The sequence below is a fragment of the Oncorhynchus mykiss genome, chromosome 25 (genome assembly GCF_057628025.1).
Source record: "Oncorhynchus mykiss isolate SJ-2025 chromosome 25, ASM5762802v1, whole genome shotgun sequence".
Lineage (NCBI taxonomy): Eukaryota > Metazoa > Chordata > Actinopteri > Salmoniformes > Salmonidae > Oncorhynchus > Oncorhynchus mykiss.
In genome coordinates, this window is record NC_143046.1 from 25,788,269 (window position 1) to 25,807,900 (window position 19,632).

Consider the following 19,632-nt stretch of genomic DNA (forward strand, 5'->3'; position numbering starts at 1 on the left):
GCACATTCTCCCTGATTAGTATGTGTATATATGTGCCCTCTGTTCCCCATTGTCCTTGCTGATTATTGTTGCATGTCCGTTGGTCTTGTGAGTACCTGTGCTCTCTTGTATCGGCTTGCGTGTTACCGTGTTAGTGTGCACTTGTTATTACAGGTCTCTTCCCGTGTATTGTTATTACGGGTCTCTTCCCGTGTATTGTTATTACTGGTCTCTTCCTGTGTATTGTTATTACGGGTCTCTTCCCGTGTATTGTTATTACTGGTCTCTTCCTGTGTATTGTTATTACAGGTCTCTTCCTGTGTATTGTTATCACAGGTCTCTTCCCCTGCATTGTTATTACAGGTCTCTTCCCGTGTATTGTTATTACAGGTCTCTTCCCGTGTATTGTTATTACAGGTCTCTTCCTGTGTATTGTTATTACAGGTCTCTTCCCGTGTATTGTTATTACAGGTCTCGTCCCGTGTATTGTTATTACAGGTCTCTTCCCGTGTATTGTTATTACAGGTCTCGTCCAGTGTATTGTTATTACAGGTCTCGTCTAGTGTATTGTTATTACAGGTCTCTTCCAGTGTATTGTTATTACAGGTCTCTTCCAGTGTATTTATTAGAGGGTTACACCTCACTCTTTGCTTGGGTTACAGCCCTGTGTTATATATGTACTTGTTTGTTTTGGGCTTTATGTTCATGACGTACGCTATTTTGTCTGGAGAAATAGAAAAACCCTATTTCGTATTCCTGCGCCTGTCTCCTATCATTATACATCATGACAGTCCGGTTGGTGGATTTACATGATCGTAGTTGGTCTATTTTATTATGGATTGATTGTATGTTGGCTAATAGGACAGATGGTAAAGGTAGCCTACCCTCCTTACAAGGCACCCAGACCTTCGTCCCCAATACCCCTGTCTCTTTCTCCTGTGAATGACGGGGATGAGGGTCTTGTCAGGCGTCTGAAATAAATCCTCCCCGTCCTTCTCGTTGAAGAAAAAGTATTCCTCCAGGATGGGGTGAGAAATCGCTGTTCTGACATCTAGACGCTTTTTTTGGTCATAAGACACAATGGCAGAAACATTAGGTTCAAAATAACACGAAAAAACATACATAATAGCACAATTGGTTATGGGATCGTAAAACGACAGTCATCTCCTGCCATTCTGAAGGTCCAGAATGTTTCAAAAGTAGCTTGGTTTTATTTCAATGCATTCAAAATCGCACAAATACCACATCAAATCAAAACATGATGAAGTTACAGTAAGAATAGAAGTGTCTGTTACAGTTCCCCAGCACTAATAAAAACATGTGGTCAAAATGCATACTCTGTTTTTGTTTCCTAGAACCGTTTTGTATTCTTTTGAGCATTGATTACATTAAGTGCATTATTTTTGCATTCCTTTTCATAGTTTTGAGTGCAGGTACCTTTTGAACTCTACATATTTGCTATCGCAAAATAAAAATCTGTTTGTGAAGGCCTTAGGTCACATTCGAATACGAAAGAAAATGTATTTTCAAAAACACAGTAGCATTTTCATTAGTTTATAAAAAACTGTATATACAAATGAAAAACCTCTAAAACACTACAATTCAAGAGTTAAAATTAAATAAATACCATCGCATAGATCATTCATTATAACTTTGTTAAGGGCAGGTCTGAAGGAACATTATGAAACTATGAAGACGTACGTCAAAATAACTAAATACATGACTGTGCTTTGAGTTTGAGCTTGAGTAAGAGTAAAACAGCAATAAGCAGTATAACATCATCATTAGTCGTGGTCTCCATGGCAACTTTCACTACATCAACACCCCTCTTAGAGTCCCACCGTGATCAACCTGAGAGACTGCAAACACTCTGCTTACTCACCATCATCTGGAGAGAGAGAAAAAGAGAGTGAGCGAGAGTTAGAGAGAGCAAGAGGGAGAGAGAGAGGGGGGAGAGAGCGAATTAAGAATAATAATACATGTTACTTATCAGACAAAATAGGTTAAACAAAGGTACAGTGATGCATTACTGACCTTGTTCTTGAGGACACGTTTTCTTCTTGTAAAACAAGTATGATCCCAGACAGATTGTCAGCAGAATGAAGACTTCAGCAAGTTGGAAATAAACAAACACATTGAACCCTGATCCTGGGGGACAGAAGGGAGACGATATAAGACCTAAATTAACTAATCAGCTAATTAATCAAATCCATAAAAATGAACTGCAGTAAGATCTGCTATCAACATAAAACCCACTAGCCCATGAGGAGATTTCTGCTGAATGTTCTGATGAAGTGAGACTGCAGTAAAATAATTTATTGTGTTGAGCAATTACTAAGGTTTCATGCCTCTTACCAGTGGTTGCCTCTATCACAGATGTGGGGGCCACTGTTGTAGGGTATTAAAACTTTGTCTCCTCACTTTACTGTTTTTGAAAGTTGCGACAGTGTCTCCTTGCAAAGTTTTATTTACATACTTTTTTACTTTGGATCCTGCATCGCGGTTAGCCTCAGCTGCTGTGACAGCTACAACCTGTCCCGGGATCCTGCCAGACCAAAAAGCCTGAAGTTGTTTACCGTAGCTTAGCTACTAGCCTAGCTGGTAGCTATCAGCATCAAGCTAGCAAGGTTTCCCAACCCTTGTGTCTGGGACCTCAGAGGTTTCCCACACTAATTATGGCTGGATTCCCTGCTGCCTGTTGCCTTTTCCCTGCAGCATGACCTGGCTGGAACTGCATTGTATGGCTACCAACATTAACTGATGCTGTGACCAACAGTATGTGCAAAGACACTGCTTTCGTGTGGATTTAAAGGAGGAAACATATTTCTGCTTTTTGGATTTTGCCATTATTGTGAACTCTTTTTGTTCATTTGTTCATCCTGTAAGGAGAGAGACACAGAAGCTAGCTGGCCGTATTTCTCAGATGGAGGTCATTATTGAACATTTTCAATGGTGCAGGAGCTGTGTTTATTTAGCTTTATTCTGAGACAATGTTGACTGCCCAGACTTTCAATGTAGCAACTGTTTGCATGCAGAGGACTGCATACCAAAAATACATAAGTATTCAGACCCCTATGAGATGTGTGTATCCTGTTTCCATTGATCGTCCTTGAGATGTTTCCACAACTTGATTAGAGTCCATCTATGGTCAATTACATTGATTGGGCATGATTTGGAAATGCACATTCCATTCTATTTAAGGTCCCACAGTTGACAGTGAATGTCAGAGCAAAAACCAAACCATGAGGTCCAAGGAATTGTCCGTAGAGCTCTGAGACAGGATTGTGTTGAAGCACAGATCTGGGGAAGGGTACTAAAACATTTCTGCAGCATTTAAGGACTTCCTAGAGCTGGCAACCTGGCCAAACAGATCAATCCGGGGGAGTAGAGCCTTGGTCAGGGAGGTGACCAAGAACCAAACTGTCACTGAAAGAGCTCCATAGTTCCTCTGTGGAGTTGGAAGAACTTTCCAGAAGGACAACCATCTTTGCAGCACTCCACCAATAAGGCCTTTATGGTAGAGTGGCCAGACGGAAGCCAATCCTCAGTAAAATGCACATGATAGCCACTCTCAGTAAAAGGCACATCACAGCCTGCTTGGAGTTTGCCAAAAGGCACCTAAAGACTTTCAGACCATGAGAAACAAGATTCTCTGGTCTGATGATACAAAGATTCTACTCTTTGGCCTGAATGCCAAGCATCATGTCTAGAATACACAAAGTACAGAGCGATCCTTGGTGAAAACATGCTCCAGAGCGCTCAGGTCCTCAGACTCGGGCGAAGGTTCACCTTCTAACAGGACAACAACCCTAAGCACACAGCCAAGACAACGCAGGAGTGGCTTCAGGACAGTCTCCAAAAATCTTTGAGTGGCTCAGGCAGAGCCCGGACTTGAACCCTGATCAAATGTCTCTGGAGAGACCTCAAAATAGCTCTGCAGCGATGCTCCCCATACAACCTGACAGAGCTTGAGAGGATCTGCAGAGTTGAATGGGAGAAACTCCCCAAATACAGGTGTGCCAAGCTTGTAGCGTCATACCCAAGAATACTTGAGGCTGTAATCGCTGCCAAAGTTATGAGTAAAGGGTCTGAATGTAAATATAATAAATACCTGTTGTTACTTTGTCATTATGGGGTACTGTGTGTAGATTGATGAGGGGGGAAAAAACGATCGTATCCATTTTAGAATAAGGCTGTAATGTAACCTTTTGTGGAAAAAGTAATGGGGTTGGAGCACTTTCCGAATGCACTATATGTAGCCTAAGAAACAAGGTTCATGAAATCAAAAACTTGCTAGTAACAGATGACATACATATTCTGAAACTCACTTAGATAATTTTTTGATAATACAGTGGAAGCAATACATGGTTATAACATCTACAGAATGGACAGAAATATCAACGGGGTGGTGTTGCAGTCTATATTCAGAACCACATTCCTTTAAAGCTTATAAAAAATCTCACATTAAATACTGTGGAAATAATATGGCTACAGGTTAATCTGCCTAACCTAAATTCCATTATTGTGGGAAGCTGCTACTGACCACCAAGTCCTAACAGTCGCACCAAAGTATGTTCACCTCTAGAAGACAGAATGCGTCTCCTTCCTGAGCGGTTGTCACATCCTGACCTTAGTTCCATTTTATGTCTCTGGTTTGGTCAGGGCGTGAGTTGGGGTGGGCATTCTATGTTTTGTTTTATGTTTTGTATTTCTGTGTTTGGTCTGGTATGGTTCTCAATCAGAGGCAGCTGTCATTCGTTGTCTCTGATTGAGAACCATACTTGGGTTGCCTGTTCCCACCTGGTGTTAGTGGGTAGTTGTTTCCTGTTTTGTGTTTTGTCACCTGATAGGACTGTTTTGATTTTCGTTGTTTCACTTTGTGTTCAGTCATCTTTCATTAAAATGGACACTTACCACGTTGCGTTTTGGTCCGATCTTTCCTACTCCTCATCAGATGAATAAGATCGTTATAGAACTACCCACCACCAACGGACCAAGCAGCGTGGTAACAAAGGTCGGAGGGTTCTGGACTCCTGGACTTGGGAGGAGATACTAAACGGTTAGGGACCCTGGAGTCAGGCTGGGGAATGTCGCCGCCTCAAAGAAGAACTGGAGGCAGCTAAACCTGAGCGGCGGCGATATGAGGAAAGGCAGCGCAACAAGCACGAGAGGCACACGGGGAGATTGGCGGAGTCAGGCGATAGACCTGAGCAAACTCCCCGTGCTTACCGGTTCTGGTCAAGCACCGTGTTATGCAGTGAAGCGCACGGTGTCGCCAGTGCAAGCTCATAGCCCGGAGCGCTATAGGCCAGCACCCCACAAGTGCCATGCAAGAGGGGGCATCCAGCCAGGGCGTGTTATGCCAGCTCAGCGTATTTCGTCTCCGTTACGCCATTTCGGCCCAGGGTATCCTGCGCCGGCTTTGCGTGCTGTGTCTCCGGAGCGCTGGGAGAGTGCAGTTTGCCCTATGCCTGCGCTCCGCCCGTGACGGGTGAATGTGGGCACTGAGCCAAAGGGAGAGGTGCGAGTGATATGCACCAGAGCTCCAGTGCCCCCCAACAGCCCGGACCATCCGGTGCCTCCTCCACGCACCAGGCCTCCTGTAGGTCTCCACTGTAGGCTGTCTCTCCGTCTCCTCCCTCCAGTTTCTCCCGCCTGTCCAGCACCTCTAGAGTCTCCCTCCTGTCCGGAGCCGCCAGAGTCTCCCTCCTAACCGGAGCCGCCAGAGCCGCCCGTCAGTCAGGAGCCGCCAAAGCCGCCCGTCAGTCCGGCGTCGCCAGAGTCTCCCGCCTGTCCGGCGTCGCCAGAGTCTCCCTCCTGTCCGGAGCCGCCAGAGCCGCCCGTCAGTCAGGAGCCGCCAGAGCCACCCGTCAGTCCGGAGCCGCCATAACCGCCCGCCTGTCCGGCACCGCCAGAGTCTCCCGCCTGTCCGGCGTCGCCAGAGTCTCCCGCCTGTCTGGCGTCGCCAGAGTCTCCCGCCTGTCCGGCGTCGCCAGAGTCTCCCGCCTGTCCGGCGTCTCCAGAGTCTCCCGCCTGTCTGGCGTCGCCAGAGTCTCCCTCCTGTCCGGAGCCGCCAGAGCCGCCCGTCAGTCAGGAGCCGCCAGAGCCGCCCGTCAGTCCGGAGCCGCCAAAGCCTCCTGCCTGTACGGCGCCGCCAGAGTCTCCCGCCTGTCCGGCATCGCCAGAGTCTCCCTCCTGTCCGGAGCCGCCAGAGCCGCCCGTCAGTCAGGAGCCGCCAGAGTCTCCCGCCTGTCCGGCGTCGCCAGAGTCTCCTGCCTGTCCGGTGCCGCCAGAGTCTTCCATCAGTCCGGAGCCGCAAAAACCTCCTGCCTGTCCGGCGCCGCCAGAGTCTCCCGCCTGTCCGGCATCGCCAGAGTCTCCCTCCTGTCCGGAGCCGCCATAGCCGCCCGTCAATCTGGAGCAACCAGAGCCGCCCGCCTGTCCGGTGCCGCCAGAGTCTCCCGCCTGTCCGGCGCCGCCAGAGTCTCCTGCCTGTCCGGCGCCCGCTGTAAGGGTCCCCAGTCCGGGGTCGGCGGCGAGGGTCGCCACTCCAGAGGTGCCACATAAGTGGGCCAAGACTAAGGTGGAGTGGGGTCTACTTCCCGCACCAGAGCCACAACCGCGGTGAAATGCCCACCCAGACCCTCCCTATAGGTTCAGGTTTTGCGTCCGGAGTCCGCACCTTTGGGGGGTACTGTCACGTCCTGACTTTAGTTCCTTTTTTGTGTCTCTATGTTGATTTGGTCAGGGCGTGAGTTGGGGTTGTTCTATGTTATGTTTTGTATTTCTGTGTTTGGTGTGGTATGGTTCCCAATCAGAGGCAGCTGTCATTCGTTGTCTCTGATTGAGAACCATACTTAGGTAACCTGTTCCCACCTGGTATTTGTGGGTAGTTGTTTCCTGTTTTGTGATTTGTCACCTGATAGGACTGTTTCGATTTTCGTTGTTTCACTTTGGTTATTTTGTATTCGGTGTTCAGTTATCTTTCATTAACCTCTCTGGGATATGCCAGTGAAAATGCAGAGCGCCAAATTCAAATCTAACTTTCATGAAATCACACATGCAAGATAGCAAATTAAAGCTTCACTTGATGTGAATCCAGCCAACATGTCAAATTTCAAAAAGGCTTCTCGGCGAAAGCAAACGATGCTATTATCTGAGGATAGCACCCCAGTAAACAAAGAGAGAGAAGCATATTTCAACCCTGCAGGCGCGACACAAAACGCAGAAATAAAAATATAATTCATGCCTTACCTTTGACGAGCTTCTTTTGTTGCCACTCCAATATGTTCCATAAACATCACAAATGGTCCTTTTGTTCAATTAATTCCGTCGATATATATCCAACATGTCAATTTATTTGGCGCGTTTGATCCAGAAAAACACAGGTTCCAACTTGACTACAAAATATCTCAAAAGTTACCTGTAAACTTTTCCAAAACATTTCAAACTACTTTTGTAATACAACTTTAGGTATTATTTTACGCAAATAATTGATAGAATTGAAGACGGGATGATCTGTGTTCAATACAGGAGGAAAACAAACTGTAGCTAGCTTTCTGATCACGCGCCTCTAACAGTACACTTCAAGTGACCCTCGATCTGAACAGTGCTACTTCTTCATTACACAAAGGAAAAACCTCAACCAATTTCTAAAGACTGTTGACATCCAGCAGAAGCGATAGGAACTGCAAAAAGCTCCCCTAGAAATCTGGATTCCCAATGAAATCCCATTGAAAAGAGAGTGACCTCAAAATAAAAAATCTGAATGGTTTGTCCTCATGGGTTTCGCCTGCTAAATAAGTTCTGTTATACTCACAGACATGATTCAAACAGTTTAGAAACTTCAGAGTGTTTTCTAATAATATGCATATCTTATCTTCTGGGGATGAGTAGCAGGCAGTTGAACTTGGGCATGCTTTTCATTCAAAATTCCGAATGCTGCCCCCTATCCTAGAGAAGTTAAGAAGTTGGCAAGTCGGTTAGGACATCTACTTTGTGCATGACAAGTCATATTTCCAACAATAGTTTACATACAGATAATTTCACTCTTTTACAATTCCAATGGGTCAGAAGTTTACATACACTAAGTTGACTGTGCCTTTAAACAGCTTGGAAAATTCCAATGTCATGGCTTTAGAAGCTGATAGGCTAACTGACATAATTTGAGTCAATTGGAGGTGTACCTGTGGATGTATTTCAAGGCCTACCTTCAAACTCAGTGCTTCTTTGCTTCATGAGAAAATCTAAATAAATCAGCCAAGACCTCAGAAAAAGTTTTAGACCTCCACAAGTGTGGTTCATTTTTGGGAGCAATTTCCAAATGCTGAAGGTACCAAGTTCATCTGTACAAACAATAGTAAGTATAAACACCATGGGACCACACAGCCGTCATACCGCTGTGACGATTTTCTTCATCCGATGAGGAAAGATCGGACCAAAATGCAGCGTAGTAAGTGTCCATTTTAAGGGAGGTTGGCGGAGGGCCTTGTAGGCATCCCATAAGGGAGAATAACAGTGGTTGAGCGTTTTAGCAGCGAAAGTACTACAGTCAGTGTGTTGAAAGAACTTCGGTTGCGTTTTCCTCAAATTTGCATTCGTAAAATCCCCAGCTACAATAAATGCGGCCTCAGGACATGTGGTTTCCAGTTTGAAAAAAGTATTGTGTAGTTTCTTTAGGGCTTTCATGGTATCGGCTTGAATGGGAATATTCACGGCTGTGACTATAACCGAAGATAATTATCTTGGGAGGTAATACGGTCTGCATTTTATTGTGAGGTATACTAGGTCGGGTCAACAAAATTACTTTTTCTACATTATCAGAATTACACCATGAGTAGTAAATCATGAAACATACACCACTGCATTTCTTCTTCCCGGAGAGTTATTTTACCCTGTATGCGCAATGTACTGAGAACCCAGCTGGCTGTATGGACGGGGACAGTATATCCAGAGAGAGCAATGATTCTGTGAAACAGAGTATGTTATGGTCCCTGATGTCACTCTGAAAGGAGATCCTCGCCCTGAGCTCGTCTGCTTTATTGTTCAGAGACTGAACATTAGGAGGTAAAATACTCGGAAGAAGGGAATGGTTTACAAATAAAGGATCAAATTTGGGAAATTCCTGATCGTAATGCTGATGATTTACCGCCTCTCTGATATGCAAAGGTTTTTTTCGGCAGTATGAAATGACACAAAAAAAGTTCTAGGCTAATAAAATAAGAAATAGCACACAAAAAAATGAAATACTGCAGAGTTGCTTAGGAGCTAGAAGCAGAGCTGCCATGTCTGTCGGCGCCATCTTGCAATCTTGCTTGATGTGTGTGTGATATCAACAGAGAGGTATATTTTCTGGGTGATTTCAATATTGGCTGGCTTTCAACAAGTTCCCCACAAAATCTTCAAACTGTAACTAGCGCCTGCAACCTGGTTCAGGTTACCAGGGTAGTTAACTTCTTATGGCTGGGGGGCAGTATTGAGTAGCTTGGATGAATAAGGTGCCCAAAGTAAACGGCCTGCTGCTCAGTCTCAGTTGCAAATATATGCATATCATTATTATTATTATTGGATAGAAAACACTCTAAAGTTTCAAAAATTGTTTGAATGATATCTGTGAGTATAACAGAACTCATATGGCAGGCAAAATCCTGAGGAGAGATCAAAATAGGAAGTGAGAAATCTGAGCTTGGTATGAATTCACCACAGTTCCCATTGAAATCCCCTTGAGAGATTAATGATGTTGCACTTCCGAGAGCTTCCACTAGATGTCAACCTTCTATAGACATTTGAATGAGACTTCTACTGTGTTGTGGGACTGAATGAGAGCAGAATGTATCTGGTGACTGGCAGTCAGCTATTTTCTGATCACGCGCATTCCTCATGGTATCCACTTGCGTTCCATTGCTCATCAAGACACAAAGGAATACTCAAGTTGGAACTTTATTGAAGCTATATGTTAAAAACATCCTAATGATTGATTCTGTACTTAGTTTGAAATATTTCTTCGACCTGTAATATAACTTTTTAAAGTTTTTGTCCGACGTAACGCTGACCAGAATGAGCGTTTGGATATGTATACCAAACACACAAAAAAAGGAGGTATTTGGACATCAATAACGGACATTCTCGAACAAAACAAACATTTATTGTGGACCTGTGATTCCTGGGAGGCTTTCTGATGAAGATCATCAAAGGTAAGGGACTATTTATCATGTAAATTCTTGTTTATGTTGACACCAACATGGCCGCTATTTTGACTATTTTTCTGAGCGCCGTCTCAGATTATTGCATGGTTTGCTTATTCCGTAAAGTTTTTTTGAAATCAGACACAGCGGTTGCATTAAGGTATATCTATAAACAGCACAGGAATTAAATCATCATCATGTATCACATCTTTACTAAATTAGCAGAAATTCGCTTTTAAGCAGTTTCCAAATCCATTGGATGTAGTGATCACAATATAGTAGCTACATATCGGAAAACCAAAGTTCCAAATGGTGGGCCTAATATCGGGTATAAGAGGTCATACGATAAGTATTGTAGTGATTCTTATGTTGATGATGTAAAAACGATTTGCTGGTCTGTGGTGCAATGAGGAGCAACCAGATACTGCCCTTGTCACATTTATGAAATTTATGAAATCAACAATGACAAGCCAACGGGGTCTGACAACTTGGATGGAAAATGACTAAGGATAAAAGCGGACAATATTGCCACTCCTATTTGACATATTGTTAATCTAAGCCTACTAGAAAGTGTGTGCATTCAGGCCTGGAGAGAAGCAAAAGTTATTCCGCTACCCATAGTAAAACAAATAAAAAATGTGTGAAAAAAAACCTTTACTGGCTCAAATAGCAAATGTGTCTATGCATGTGGATGACTCAACACTATATCCACGTCAGCTACTACATCGATTGAAATGACTGCAACAATTAACAAAAAGCTGCAGTTAGTTTCAGAATGGTTGGCAAGGAATAAGTTTGTCCTAAATATTTCAAAAACTAAAAGCATTGTATTTGGGACAAATCATTCACTAAACCTCAACTAAATCTTGTAATGAATAGTTTGCAAATTGAGTAAATTGAGGCGACTAAAATGCTTGAAGTAACACTGGATTGTCTGGCCCTTAAATGTAAATGTAAAACTAACATTAATAATATGCATGTCAATCTCTCATGGCTCAAAGTGGAGGAGAGATTTACTTCATCACTACCTGTTTTTGTAAGAAGTGTTGACAAGCTGTTTAACTTCTTTGGGGTAGGGGGCAGTATTGGGTAGCTTGGATGAAAAACGTGCCCAAATTAAGCTGCCTGCTACTCAGCCGTAAAACCTAGAATATGCATATAATTAGAAAATGTGGATAGAAAACACTGAAGTTTCTAAAACTGTTTGAATGATGTCTGTGAGCATAACAGAACTCATACGGCAGGCAAAAACCTGAGAAAAAAATCCAAGCAGGAAGTGGGAAATCTGAGGTTTGTAGTTTATCACCTCAGCCCCCATTGAAGATACCGTGTGATATTAGTTATGTTTCACTTCCCAAGGCTTCCACTAGATGTCAACAGTATTTAGAACCTGTTTTGAGGATTATACTCTAAAGGAGGGTCTCATAAGGGCTCTTTGAGGTAGTGGTCTGGAAGAGTGCCACAGCCTCGGTCTGGCATGCTCACATGAAAGGTAGCTACATTCCACTTCATTTGTACAGACAAAGGAATTGTCCGGTTGGAAAAACGTTTTATGTTAACCTCTTTGATCTCTAGGGGCGCTATTTCATTTTTGGATAAAAAACGTTCCCGTTTTAAGCGCGATATTCTGTCACGAAAAGATACTCGACTATGCATATTCTTGACAGTTTTTGAAAGACAACACTCTGAAGTTTCAGAATCTGCAAAGATATTGTCTGTAAGTGCCCCAGAACTCATTCTACAGGCGAAACCAAGATGATGCGTCAACCAGGAAATGAGCAGAATTTCTGAAGCTCTGTTTTCCATTGTCTCCTTATATGGCTGTGATTGCGCAAGGAATGAGCCTACACTTTCTGTCGTTCCCCCAAAGTGTTAGCAGCATTGTGACGTATTTGTAGGCATATCATTGGAAGATTGACCATAAGAGACTACATTTTCCAAGTGTCCGCCTGGTGTCCCTGCGTCGAAATTGGAGCGTAAAGCCAGGTGCAATTATTTTTCCATTTGAGAGCAAGGAGAAACCAGGCTTCCACGAAGGATATATCATTGAAGAGATATGTGGAAAAACACCTTGAGGATTGATTCTAAACCACGTTTGCCATGTTTCAGTCGATATTATGGAGTTAATTTGGAAAAAAGTTCGCGTTTTGAGGGCTGAATTTTCGTTTTTTTTTTTTTTTTTTTTTTTTTTTTTGGTAGCCAAATGTGATGTACAAAACGGAGGTATTTCTAATACACAAAGAATCTTTTTGGAAAAACGGAGCATCTGCTATCTAACTGAGAGTCTCCTCATTGAAAACATCAGAAGTTCTTCAAAGGTAAGTTATTTTATTTGAAGGCTTTACTTGTTTTTGTGATAGTTGCCTGCTAAATGCTAACGCTAATGCTAACGCTAATGCTAACGCTAAATGCTACGCTAGCTAGCTACTGTTACACAAATGATTGTTTTCCTATGGTTGAAAAGCATATTTTGAAAATCTGAGATGACAGTGTTGTTAACAAAAGGCTAAGCTTGAGAGCTAGCATATTTATTTAATTTCATTTGCGATTTTCATGAATAGTTAACGTTGCGTTATGGTAATGAGCTTAGGTCTATAAATAGAATCCCGGATCCGGGTTTGGTCGTCGCAACAGGTTAAAGCATCCTAAAGATTGATTCCATACTTGGTTTGGCATGTTTCTACGGGCTGTAACTGAACTTTTTGAACTTTTAGTCCGACGTTCGGCGCAACCTGATCGCGCTTTTGGATTTGTTTATCAAACGCCCTAACAAAAGAAGATATTTGGACATAACTGATGGACATTATCGAACAAATCAAGCATTTATGGTGGAACTGGGATTCCTGGGAGTGCATTCTGATGAAGATAATCAAAGGTAAGTGAATATTTAAAATGCTATTTCTGAGTAGTATTGACTACCCAATATGTCTGTTATCTTTTTGGCTGCTTTGTTTTCTAAAGGCTGTACTCAGATTATTGCTTGGTTTGCTTTCTCCATAAAGTTGTTTTGAAATCTGACACAGCGGTTGCATTAAGGAGAAGTTTATCTAAAGTTCCATTTATAATAGTCGTATCTTTATCAATGTTTATTATGAGTATTTCTGTAAATATATGTGGCTCTCTTCACAATCACCGCATGTTTTAGAACTACTGAACGTAACGAGCCAATGTAAACTCAGATTTTTTTTATATAAAATGAACTTTATCAAACAACACATTGTATTGTGTAACATGAAGTCCTATGAGTGTCATCTGATGAAGATCATCAAAGGTAAGTGATTAATTTTATCTCTATTTCTGCCTTTTGTGACTCCTCTCTTTGTTTGGAAAAATGGCTGTGTTTTTCTGTGACTTGGTGGTGACCTAATATAATCAATGTGGTGCTTTCGCTGTAAATCCATTTTTGAAATCAGACACTGTGGCTGGATTAACGAGAATTGTATCTTTAAAATGGTGTAAAATACTTGTATGCTTGAGGAATTTTAATCATGAGATTTTTGTTGATTTGATTTTGGCGCCCTGCACTTTCCCTGGCTGTTGCGGGGGGGTTCCGCTAGCGGAACGAGGTTCAGTCCAAGACAGGTTATTAAACTAATAGCACACAGCTCGGACACCCATGCATACCCCACAAGACATGCCTCCAGAGGTCTCTTCCCAAGTCCAGAACAGACTATGTTAGGTGCACAGTACTACGTAGAGCCATGACTACATGGAACTCTATTCCACATCATCAGGTAACTGAAGCAAGCAGTGGAATCAGATAAAGAAAAAATACACCTTATGGAACTGTGGCTACTGTAAGAGACACAGGTACAGACAAACACATACGCACACAAACGCTAGCACATGCACTCTACACACACGTACATTGTAATATTGTTGTATGGTCTTATTCTACATTTTGTATTGTAGATATGTAGTGGTGTAATAATGTTATGTGACTTGCTGTTTATCTTTTGTTCCTTAATGTGTTTGGACTCCAAGAAAACTAGCTGCTATCCTGGCAACAGCTAATGGGGATCCCTATTAAATAACAATTAATACAGTTAACATACAGTTTATAAACCCTGGTGGCAATAAAACATTTAAAGGAATCACATATCTGAGTTGAGATGTGCCAAATGCTATGATGCTGCTCCTTCAAGAGGGTCGTTCTGTGAAATTAGTCCCTTTTGGGTAGTGTAACCTGAAAATTAATCACTAATCTCTCGAGTGGCTAGATGTTCTTTACCATTTGGCCATCAGATTTGCCACCAATGCTCCTTATAGGACACATCACTGCACTCTATACTCCTCTGTAAACTGGTCACCTCTGTAAACTGGTCATCTCTCAGGACCCACTGGTTGATGCTTATTTATAAAACCCTCTTAGGCCTCACTCCTGTTTATCTGAGATATCTACTGCAGCCCACATCCTCCAGATACAATATCGGTTCTGCCTGTCACATTCTTTAAAAAGTCCCCAAAGCACACACGTCCCTGGGTTGCTCCTCTTTTCAGTTCACTGCAGCTAGCGACTGGAACGAGCTGCAACAAACACTCAAACTGGACAGTTTTATCTCAATCTCTTCATTCAAAGACTTAATCTTGGACACTCTTACTGACAGTTGTGGCTGCTTTGTGTGATGTATTGTTGTCTCTACCTTTTTGCCCTTGTCCTGTTGTCTGTGCCCAATAATGTTTGTACCATGTTTTGTGCTGCTACCATCTTGTGTTGCTACCATGTTGTTGTTATGTTGTGTTGCTACCATGCTGTGTTGTAATGTGTCATGAAGTTGGCCTGGGGGATAGGTTCATGACCGTCATAAATACTTCTTCCCCCTTTTCCCTTCTCAAGCATACTGAGGTTACATTTAAAAACCCCTTGGTTAACATAGAGATTCTGGGAACTTCAGTATTTGTGGGGAAAGGAACTATAATCTGGTAAAACTAACAATTGAACATATGCAGTGGTACTTAATGAATATGATGTCAGCTCGGTTGTCATCTGAGACATTCTCATCAATGATAACATGACATAAACTCCACAGTGGAAAGTCTACACATCAGAGTTATCAGATTCACATGGAATTATTGTTCAATTTAAATGTTTGAATATGAAATTATTCGTGATGGGATGAAATGTGATTTTAGCTTCTAAAATGTGAGATGTGGGTTTTCATAAATTAGGGCTGCTCACTCAGTGGCCCGCCCACATGAAGAGACAGAGGTTGTACACTTTTCACACACACCCCTCTTCCGTCCTATATAAGCTCTTGACTACAACATAACTATCTGTTCCGATGAGGTAGGATGACGATCCTATGTCAGAATGGTTCAGATAAAACTACAGAACTAAGCCAACATCAGCATGAGCTTTGGTTGCGAATGGTATGAACTTTGAACTCTTATTCAGGACAGAAGTGATACCTCCTTGCCGTTGAGTTAGCGACCGCATCTGCAAACGCAGGTTAGGAAGGAACAGACAGAGTATCCCATCTACCACACAACAACGTTACTACAACTTATCCAAGTGACCACCAGAGACATTCTTCAAAGGACAAAGGACTCGGTTTGGCAACACGGTCTTCCATCTACCACCAACCTACTGAAGCGCAGCTCAGAGTAAATATTCATTGCATTTTCCTTTTCCAAATGGGCGGTAATTTAGAATGCATACTGTATTTACGATAGCACAGCTTCGCCTTTTTTCCAGTCTCCCGCTCTTTCACTCAAACCAGACCCTTTTCTTTTGTGTAACAAGCTGTTCCGCCCGCTAGGGATGTTTTCCTATGACGTAAAGAATTATCTAGGTATAATTAATTCTTTGTGTAAGTGAATTCTGTGTGATTAGTTAGGTATTTAGTAAATAAATAATTAAACCCAATTTTGTATTGCTGATTCAAATTGTTAGCCAGGGTTCTTGAAGATTTTACAACAAGAATTTACAACTTTCAGATTATGAGACTGAAGTAAGATGATGATTAATGTTGACTGCTATTGATGTAAAATATTACTAAATCTTTAAGAGTTTATTCGGAAGATAACAGCTCTAGAAATATTATTTTGTTGTGCCCGACTCTCTAGTTAATTACATGTACATGATTAGCTCAATCAGGTGATATTAATTACGGATAAATTATTTTATAGAATAGCATGTCATAGCAATTAATCCGGCATAACCAAAGACACAACACTTGCTATAATGTTGTCTTAGGTCTCTCTTCATGTAGTGTTGTGTTGTCTCTCTTGTTGTGATGTGTTTTGTCCTTTATTTATATTGTATATTTGTATTCATTTTAACCCCAGGCCCCCGTCTCCACAGGAGGCCTTTTTGCCTTTTGGTAGGCCGTCATTGTAAATAAGAATTTGTTCTTAACTGACTTGCCTAATTAAATAAAGGTACAAAAAAAATGTTCTAAGAATCACATGAAATAAAGACAAATCACCAGAAATGACTTTGGCAAAGCAACAAAATAAGGCTTTACAATAATGGTGAACACTTGGAGACATTTTGGGATTAAGCGGGTTAAAATGTTCCTAGAGGTCACAGAGGGTGACAGAGGGACACGTCAAAATGCTGCATTTAAGCACTTTAGCAACTCTTTATAAATGTAAAAAATCTGAGATATTTCATTCTACATGTGGTCTAGATTGAAGAAAAGATCAATTGGGGACTCATTTTCTGGAACGACCCTAGAGGTCATGATTAAGATGACGTCAATCATAATAATAATAATCATCATCATCATCATCATCATCATCAATATCAACATTATCCCTTACCAGTGGAGGTTTTACTGGTGGGGGCCTCAGTCACAGTCGCCACTGTTGTAGACTCAACACACAGGGTATTACCAGTGGCATTCACCCACTCTGATTTCTTTGTCCCGTTGGATAAGATGCAGTTAACATATATCAGCCCTGTATGCAATCCAAACAACAGTAATCACATTCGTATCTGAATTACATGTTAGTACTGGCAAATGGATAGTGCTGTTTCGAAACAGGTCAATTCTTATTGATAAGAATTGATCATTGATCATTATAATCATGATAATTATATAATTAATCATTGATATTGTTGATCAGAATGTTTTTTTAACAAAGTAAATTAAACAGTAGATTACCTGGACAGTGTGAGATTCTCCTGCTGACAGTATCACTATTGATGGTGTTTCTGACAGTACAGGTGAGATCTCCTGACAGGCCTTTCTTCAGAGTGATGGTGGTGTTTGTCTCTTCACCAGGAGAGGTCTCAGTGTCTCTCACCGTCTGTCCATCCAGAGTCCAGCTGTACTTGGGACCATCCCCCTCAGAGGAGCAGGACACCTTCATCTCTCCATGGGACAGACACTCAGAGGACAGCTGAGGACTGGACACTGGAGCTGTGGGGGAAGAAGGATATGTAACTGTAGTAAGAGGGAAAAACACATTACAACACAACACCAGCCATTCTTCTTGAAAGCCACAGAAACTACTGTAGTCGACAGGAGCAGCAGATTCATGACACATAATGACTGTATTTCAAATAACCAACAGATGATTTATTGTTGATGGATTTGGTTATAAATCTATGTACCAACTACAGTAGACTATGAAATTAAAAATGACTCCTGTTGAATGACTACACATAAAATGCATTTCTCATTATTTTGATTATTAAGCAGTCACATATGTGTAGTTTAGCCAGAGCAATATGTAGAGCTTGTGAAAGTTAAATTATTTGGCAAGTAAGTTATTTACCTTCGATGAACAGTTGTAGTCCTATGATCCCTGATAATCTCCCATCTGATTCAAGTTTTTCGAGCAGGTATTCACCAGAATCATTCCTAATTGTGTTATTTAACCTAAATGTTCCATTGTTTATAAAGAAGTGTACTCTGTCTTTAATGGGGGTGTCTCTTATTACCCATTTGTCATTCTTCGTTTTCAGTATCTGTGTTCTAGCACCAGTTGAGCCTTTATAAAATGAGTAGTGATTATATGCAGTGGTTTCAGTCAGCTGGAGATAGACAGTTCCTCCTAGAGCTGCATAACACTGAGATCCATCTTCTCTAGCATCACAGGAAGTTTCCAAGCCTGAAGATCAAGAAGAAAAGACACTGTAGTGACTATCACTGTTCTAACCCATGTCAAGTCATGTATAATTTTACAGATGATGATACAAGCGGCTAACAGTACAACCAAACCAACAGCATCAACATGATAGGGATCATTAAGTCAGTGATCATTATCATGGGACAACTGTCTTCTACCGTGTTCTGAATATTGTCTATCACCATCCGTCATTTCTGTTACATGATATACAAGACTCCTGATATTATATTCTGCATAAAAGAAGAGGGAAACCAACACATATAAAGATGTTTCTTACCATGAGACACTCCTGCTGAGATCACCAACAGTCCTAAAACAGCCTCCATGTCTCTTTACAACGCAGGGTCTCAGTTTATCAAATTAACTTTGGTACTTCAACAAAGTCCTCTATTTTCTATTCAGAGCTGAATTTGTTTTACGGCACAAACAAAACCAATGCAAGGAAAGTATGAGAGATCTGTTCCTGCCACTCAGAAGACCTCAACCAGTTTGTGACAAGCAAAAGAAGAAGTGAAACTTTGACCGTATTCAAAGGTTCTGACTCAGAGGAAAGAGGACGAGCCCCATCGAAGTCTCACTTATTCATTATACAAAAAACAGGATAGCTTCATTTCTCATGTGTGATGGATTTACTTAAGATGTCAAACACAGGATGTGATAAGTGAGGCTACTTTTGAGTGTGAAGAAGAGATGTTGGAGCCTGAGAATATAACACCTCATCTGTTGTGTCAGGGCAGTGGTCAGCTCTCACACACTGCTGTCCAACACTGACATGAAGACACTACTTTTTTCTTCACAATAAGTAGGCTCTTTCACTTCATTTTAGGTTGTGATAATTAGAAAAAGTAAATGAACAAGTGAGAGAGAGGTAGAAAAACAGGTATTTGAGAGGAGGAGAGGTGAGAGAAATAAGAAGTGAAACAGAAAGGATCAGCAAATCAAAGTCCAATGTCTCCCTAATAGTGGTTTGTGACCCTCTGGTGTCTTCGGCCGGCTACAACTGATTCCTTTTGGGTTGCAGCTGTTGGCTAGACACAATACCATGTTGCAGATGGAAATGGTTAGTATGGGTGTATGTTGAGACATTAAAGGGTAAAAAACATGTTCAGTCAATAACAGAAGGACTCACTACAGCCAGTGTATACAGTTTAGTTGTTCATGTACATTTCATGGAAATACAGTGCATTCGGAAAGTATTCAGACCCCTTCACTTTTTACACATTTTGTTCCATTACAACCTTATTCTAAAATGGATTCAATCGTTGTTTCCCCCTCATCAATCTGCACACAATATCCCATGACAAAGCAAAAACAGTTTTTTTTACATTTTGTGCAAATTATATAAAAAATAAAAACACAAATATTACATTGACGTAAGTATTCAGACCCT

General features: G+C 41.7%; 1 protein-coding gene across 7 annotated transcripts; it reads right to left on the reverse strand.

The window, feature by feature from the left end:
• Positions 1 to 1,147: 1,147 nt before the first annotated feature.
• LOC110504834 (uncharacterized) lies at positions 1,148 to 19,005 on the reverse strand. 7 transcript variants are annotated; one of them, XM_090219463.1, is made up of 6 exons: positions 18,520 to 18,924; positions 17,889 to 18,224; positions 17,273 to 17,530; positions 16,929 to 17,066; positions 2,014 to 2,127; positions 1,148 to 1,830 (listed from the first exon to the last, which is right to left on the reverse strand). In XM_090219463.1, the coding sequence occupies exons 1-6, from the start codon at positions 18,566 to 18,568 to the stop codon at positions 1,826 to 1,828; spliced, it is 900 nt and encodes a 299-aa protein (XP_090075589.1). In that variant the 5' UTR covers positions 18,569 to 18,924; the 3' UTR covers positions 1,148 to 1,825. The 7 variants fall into 7 exon arrangements, with proteins under 7 accessions (XP_090075589.1, XP_021439352.3, XP_021439350.3 ...); XM_021583677.3 differs by having other exon boundaries at positions 1,148 to 1,847; XM_021583675.3 differs by having other exon boundaries at positions 1,148 to 1,867.
• Positions 19,006 to 19,632: the final 627 nt, after the last annotated feature.

Bases quoted from the DNA above. Each gene is read 5' to 3' on its own strand.
- LOC110504834 (XM_021583677.3), bottom strand. From the start codon at position 18,568: ATGGAGGCTGTTTTAGGACTGTTGGTGATCTCAGCAGGAGTGTCTCAT. The intron at 18,225-18,519 runs GTAAGAAACATC...CTTGATCTTCAG, and splicing joins CTCAGCAGGAGTGTCTCATG to GCTTGGAAACTTCCTGTGAT. The intron at 2,128-16,928 runs GTAAGGGATAAT...TCTGTCCCCCAG, and splicing joins CACCAGTAAAACCTCCACTG to GATCAGGGTTCAATGTGTTT.